At 36.9% G+C, this 6000-nt stretch overlaps 1 protein-coding gene across 1 annotated transcript; it reads left to right on the forward strand.

Moving 5' to 3' along the window:
* The first annotated feature begins 2438 nt into the window (after positions 1 to 2438).
* Positions 2439 to 5711, forward strand: LOC135877698 (serum amyloid A protein-like). The gene is made up of 3 exons (XM_065403233.1): positions 2439 to 2541; positions 4688 to 4826; positions 5570 to 5711. Exons 1-3 carry the CDS (start codon positions 2439 to 2441, stop codon positions 5709 to 5711), a joined length of 384 nt encoding a protein of 127 aa, XP_065259305.1.
* The last annotated feature ends 289 nt before the right edge of the window (positions 5712 to 6000 follow it).

Consider the following 6000-nt stretch of genomic DNA (forward strand, 5'->3'; position numbering starts at 1 on the left):
GGCAGTTGGCTGGCATACTGTCTGGCAAAGTTAGCCACAGCAGCATATTCTTTCTTAGGACATCAGTTAAAAAGCGCTGAAAAATCATACCAATCAGTGTTTAAATATAAGGTGAGATTCTTAAACCCGCATGCCTGCCAAATCCAAAGTATTGTTACAAGGAATTTCCTTTTTTCTTACCAAATGTTAATTGTTTATCTCCAGTCATTTTGCCCTTCAAGCTTTTTTGTTATAATAGGACAAAATGTACTGAATGGATTTTGTTTCAAATTAAAAAAAAAAAAAATGTTTCCCTTTGGGTGGAGACCAGGCCTGTAAAATTTCAGTCCAGAAGCTTGAATGTTTTCAGAATGTTGAGTGAATGAAAAGAGGGCTAAAGGAAACATGTAGATAACCTTAAATACCACTGTTAGGAGAACTCCAGCTATACAACCCACTGCTACTTTAAATGATGATGTGCAGTGTCTCTGGTAGGCAGATCATAGAGGGTCTGAAAAACTAATGCATTACAATGAGTGGTATCCAGCAAGTTCAGTTAATCTAAGGGAAAATGCAGGTGTAGCTCAGGGACTACTGAGCGTCTAAATCTCTACAGTTTTGTTACTACAAGTAGTAAATTCTATACAGGATAACACTACCTAGGAGTTATCTTTCCCTTTTTTACAAGATTAGTTGGAGTTTGTCTAGAAAAGTGTAGATGCTCATGGGAATAAAATGAGTAAGATTAAAGGAAAATTACATGATTCAGCCTAATATGTCATTTTGCTGTCAAGGCTGTTACTGTTGAACATAGACACTTCCAAAAGCTTCCAGAAAGCTCAAAGCCAGATTGGTCAACAGGGCATTGAGCATGAACAATACAGCTACGGTTTGTTGTTTGCAAGTCATAGAATTCTGTTGGACTAGTGAGCGGGACTGATTTAGCACTGTTTCACAACACCTTCCTGATCGTGATGACTTTATTCAGATTACATTCCCATAAGAACCACACTGACCATTTACAAGATCTGCTGGTTACTTTGCAAACTTTGGAGGGCAAAGTCGGACCTGAACTAGCAGATATTTACCTGCATTTTTCCAGTTAGAATCAATAAGAGTTTTACATATTATCGCCCATGCACTGATGAATGTAAACCGTATTTACTCCATTTAAATAAAATTTTGATAGTTAAGATTATTGTTCACAAATGAAAACACTTTACAAAGTAACCTGAATTACTGATAGAGCTGATGATTCCAATCCACAGGTAATATTTTGAATTAAAAGATATTTTTGTAACTCTTCATATAACTGCATCTAGCTTATGGCTTAGATCTTGCCAACAAAGCTACACAATAAGTTAACCACTACTCAGACAAATTAACTTCTCCCTTTAGAGATCATAATGGTGGTAATAAAAGCTAGTTGATGTTACTCAAAATTCAAAATTTTGACAAATTTCCATCTAAATTTAAAAGGGGGAAAAATGAAAATGTCTGCAAAGATGACATCCCATTTCTGACCAGCTCTGATAATTTAAGTTTTATTATTTATTTCTATTACCATAGCCTCTTGAAGCCAAAGTCATGGACCAGGACCCATTGGCTAGGCACTGTACAAACAATTATACATAAGGATAAAACTGATTTGGCGTTTATGGTACATGCAAGATGATTACTTAAAACTAGTGCATAAAAATCTCATATAAAGCATTACTCATTTCACTAATTAAAAAAAATAGAAGCAAGTCAGAAAAAGTGACTGCCTGCAACTTCCAGTAAATGTTGGACATTTCATCATATTAGGCATTGGTTAAGTAATTGATCTTTGGATCTATAAAGAGACAATACAGACATTGACCAATTGAAAGCAGGAAGCCTCAAGAAGAAATAAGGGAATTTACTGCAGTAAATTCCCAACAGAAGCAATGTTTGTTTGTATTCAACAAGCAAAGAATTGCCCAATTTGAATTTAGCCATGTTTCTGTAAATTATTTCCTATTTGCTCTTTGAGATAAGGCTTCCTATAAATATAGTACCATTTTTCTTGTGAGAATCCACCAGAAAGAACTCCATTTTTCAGGGGCTTTGCAATACAGCACCGGTAAGTTTAATTCTAAATGGAAACTTCATATTTATACCATTTTACCTTGCTTTGTATTCAATTTTTGTCTTAGAACAAGTGATTTTTATGATATAGAAACTGTTAACCAGAAACTAAAACTTCTATATTTACATCTTAGCTCTGAGACTGATGCTGTGGTGGCAGAGAGCATTTCATTTTTCTGAGTAGAAATCATCACTTTGGTAACTTTTCTGAATTGTGTGTGATCCTTTTGATCCATGTACCTGCTCTAAAGCGGTTATAAGAGGAATGAACATTATGGCTGGAGTCTTTAAAATATTGCCCAGTTTTCTGACATATACTCTCCTTCTATTGCAGGCTAAATAAGTGAACTATGAAGTTCTACAACTGCATGTTGTTGTTGTCCCTGGTACTGTGTGTCAGTGCCCAGAACTGGTTCACTGATGCTGGAGCATTCATAAGGGATGCTTATCGAGGTATGCTTTTTACTCACTGCATGTTCCTCATCCAAACTGTTCTCAAAAGTTATGTGCAGGGAGCATGGTGTAGCTATTAATAAAATAAATTAATTAATAAAAACCAAAGCCAAGCCAAAGACAGGAGCTCGAGAACAATTTTTGATAAATTCTGGTAAATAAGAAATTTACTCAGTTCTTCACAAAAAGATACATTAGAATTTTTTTCTGACCCCTTAAAAAGATGCAGTTTTAGGTCCCTCATTAGGAGTCCAAGCACAAGGCTGCTGAACCAGAGCAAATCAGATGGCAGGTCTGGGCCATAGATTGTACTAAATCCTATGGATTATAATTAAACAGATATTTTCACCAGACAAGGTTCATTTAACATTTAGCAAGATGTTTAACTGCAACCTGTGCACCCAGCTGACCATGTTCTGACTTTAACTGTTTCAACTTCCTGATGTGGATCTCAGTGGGTCTAGTAAAATCTGGAGGCATAAAAATGCATTGATAACTAATGATTACCTTTTATTTGTTAGTTCTTAGTTTTGTGAGAGGTGTATGCCAATTCCCAGTAAAGTAAATATAACATACTGTAAATGTTTGTTGAATAATTTCAGAAGCTTTCCTTCCCCCTCCCGGAAATGTTTCTGGGGTCAGATAACTTGGGTCCTGATTCAGCACTACAGGAATGAGCATCTTTTGCAAGGTGCTGAACTTCCCTAATTCCCAGTCTGGTGAGTTGAGGGCATTCAACACCTTGCAGAACTACATCCTTAGGTCTTGACTGAGGAAAAACACTTAAGCACATGCTTAAATCAATCCTTATTTAAGAAATCTTAAGCATGTGCTTAAGTACCCTTCCTGAATAGAGATGCTTTCAATCACAGAGGTATGTGGATGGAGATGTGGATCACATTATAGTGGACCGCCAAGTCTTCTTCTATTATGATTTATTTAGTCTCAAGAAACAACTCAGCATCATCTTTGATTCTAGTTATTGTCTCCTATTTGCCATTGCACTTTTTAGACCCTAATATCCTCATGTTTTAACTTTTAGGTTGATACTCCATGATCTCTCCCTTTTGCTGTAAGAAGTGTTGTTTTTTTGTTTATTTTTTAAACTATAGTGGTAGATAGAGGTTCACGTCTATGAAATCAGATTTCTTGTTCTCACATTGTACACTCGTAGCCTAAAGATTCTCATCAGTTTGTCCCCAATTGTCTCCAGTCTAAATCAGTTTAGAAATTGTTAGTTAAATTGCTGCAAAACCCTGGAATAAACACTCCTACAAATGCCTTAAATGGATTTAGTTTAAATGGACTTAAGTGTGTCAGTGATTTAACTAAATTGGTTTCTAAACAGATTTAGTTACATTGATGCAGAAACTGTATGTAAACAAAGCCCTAAAGGAGACTGATGCTTCTAACATGGAATCACACCTCTACTCCATTGTCCTGGTGACCCTTAGAAAAGCACTGAGAGAAATTTGAGGGTTTCTTTGCCCCTAAAGAATTCCCCAAAGATATTGCAACAGAGTTTTGTGGAGATTCTATGGTTTTATGAGATCCTTCTCAAAGGAACTCCTTTTCATCTCCTCCTCCAAAGATGTCACCTGGTGGAAGATACAGTTAATAAAGCATAAATAGCTGCAAATCCCTGTATCTCTAAAGGGAGGCCTGGGTACCAAAGAAAGTTGGGCAATTTTTTGGAGGGACAAATATTAAATTCACCAAAAAATGCATTTCAGGGGGACACTGCAAATTTTGGTCAAATTTGGCAAATAGTTAAGGCTAGAAACAAAAATCAAAACTAATAATTTTCACAGTGGCCTATTCTGACACTTTGCTGCAAAAATGTCTATTCAAATCAACCTGAACAATTTTTTTCATTTTGATGAGAAAAACCATAACAAATCAGTTTGGGTTTGAAACTAAACAGTCTTTTTGGGATTTCTCAGATCTTCTACTGAACAAAAAAATGAAGTATTTACTCAGCGGTATATAGGAGCCTTTCTGCCTTCTCTAGAAGCACTTTACTTGGAAGCCAGAGTGGTGAAGTGACTAGAATGGTGCTTGACTACTTCAGAGGAATGTGGGTGGAATAACATCAAATTTTGTTTTAAATTTGCAGTGTCTCTATAATCCTTTCTCTCTTCTCCAGGCGCTGGGGATATGTGGCGTGCATACAGCGAAATGCGGGAGGCGAATTATAAAAATGCAGATAAATATTTCCATGCTCGTGGGAATTATGATGCTGCCCAAAGAGGGCCTGGCGGTAAATGGGCAGCAGAAGTTATTAGGTAATGGATTCTACTTGGATTATGAGATACAAGTCGGTAAAGAGCTATGCAATCAAATTACTATGCAGTACATGTAATTCATAACTAGTTATTGTCCTGTTTGAAGTGAGGACATTTTTATTTGACCTCTGAACTGGCTAAGTGTGAAGACCATGCCCATTCTTGAGTTGTAAAGGTGATTTCTGAGCTGACCTATTTGAATATGTTCTGATATCAGATCTCATTACTATGTGCCAGGAGGCCAATGTTTTCACCAGAGGGCTTTTAAAATTTAAATAATTGCAGGACCTCACTTTAATCTAGAACCAGTACATATTGCCCTTGCTATTTCATCCAAGAAAACTATGATCATAGGTTCACTTGTAGTCCTCTAACAAGGACTATTTTAAAATATTGCTGTTGAACGTGATGACTATGATATAAAGGAGCTTATGAGGAGTGGGTAGAACTTAGTGGAGGCAAGTAATGGGAAAGCTTTTTAATTCACAACTGCTGCACTGATGCACTTCTGGGATGACCTCTGCTATTCACAGACAGGCTAAGGTTTGTGTCTGTGTTTGTGTGTGACAAGGTAGGAGAGCTAATATCTTTTATTGGAACAACTTCTGTTGGTGAGGTATTTGTGCGGGTCCTCAGTTTTATGGAAAAGTCGTGATTAAACTGTGGGGGATAAGTGAAAAGTAAATAATTTAGTTATTGAGATTTAATAATAAACTAAGATAATCTTTGTTTCCTTTTTCCAGTGATGCTAGGGAAGGTTGGCAGGGTGGCATTAGTGGCAGAGGAGCAGAAGACACACGTCAAGACCAGGAAGCAAATGCATGGGGCAGAAGTGGAGGAGACCCAAACCGCTACAGACCAGAGGGCCTTCCCTCAAAATACTAATGCAGCCTGTAATACTTTACAATGGTTCCATTTTTCTACCAGTTGTGCAAAACCACAATAAATAAAATCTTAAATTTCTGAAGCTCTCAGTGAATGAACAAATATCCTCAGCAACATTAGAAAGGATAAAAAGCAATATACACACAAATCTTCATGACTTGGGGCCAAAGGTAACCCTTAACTGCCCGGGATTTGGAAGATTCTTCCAGATTATTTAATGATTGTCCTTTACTGGATTTGTTGCATATTCCTGTGAAGCAGCGGGCACTGGCCACTGTCAGAGACAAGC

This window comes from Emys orbicularis, chromosome 4, assembly GCF_028017835.1.
Source record: "Emys orbicularis isolate rEmyOrb1 chromosome 4, rEmyOrb1.hap1, whole genome shotgun sequence".
In the NCBI taxonomy this organism is placed as follows: Eukaryota; Metazoa; Chordata; order Testudines; family Emydidae; genus Emys; species Emys orbicularis.

Coding starts and splice junctions, on each gene's coding strand:
- LOC135877698 (XM_065403233.1), top strand. CDS start 2,439: ATGAAGTTCTACAACTGCATGTTGTTGTTGTCCCTGGTACTGTGTGTC. Junction 2,542..4,687: donor CATAAGGGATGCTTATCGAG/GTATGCTTTTTA, acceptor TCTCTTCTCCAG/GCGCTGGGGATATGTGGCGT. Junction 4,827..5,569: donor TGGGCAGCAGAAGTTATTAG/GTAATGGATTCT, acceptor TCCTTTTTCCAG/TGATGCTAGGGAAGGTTGGC.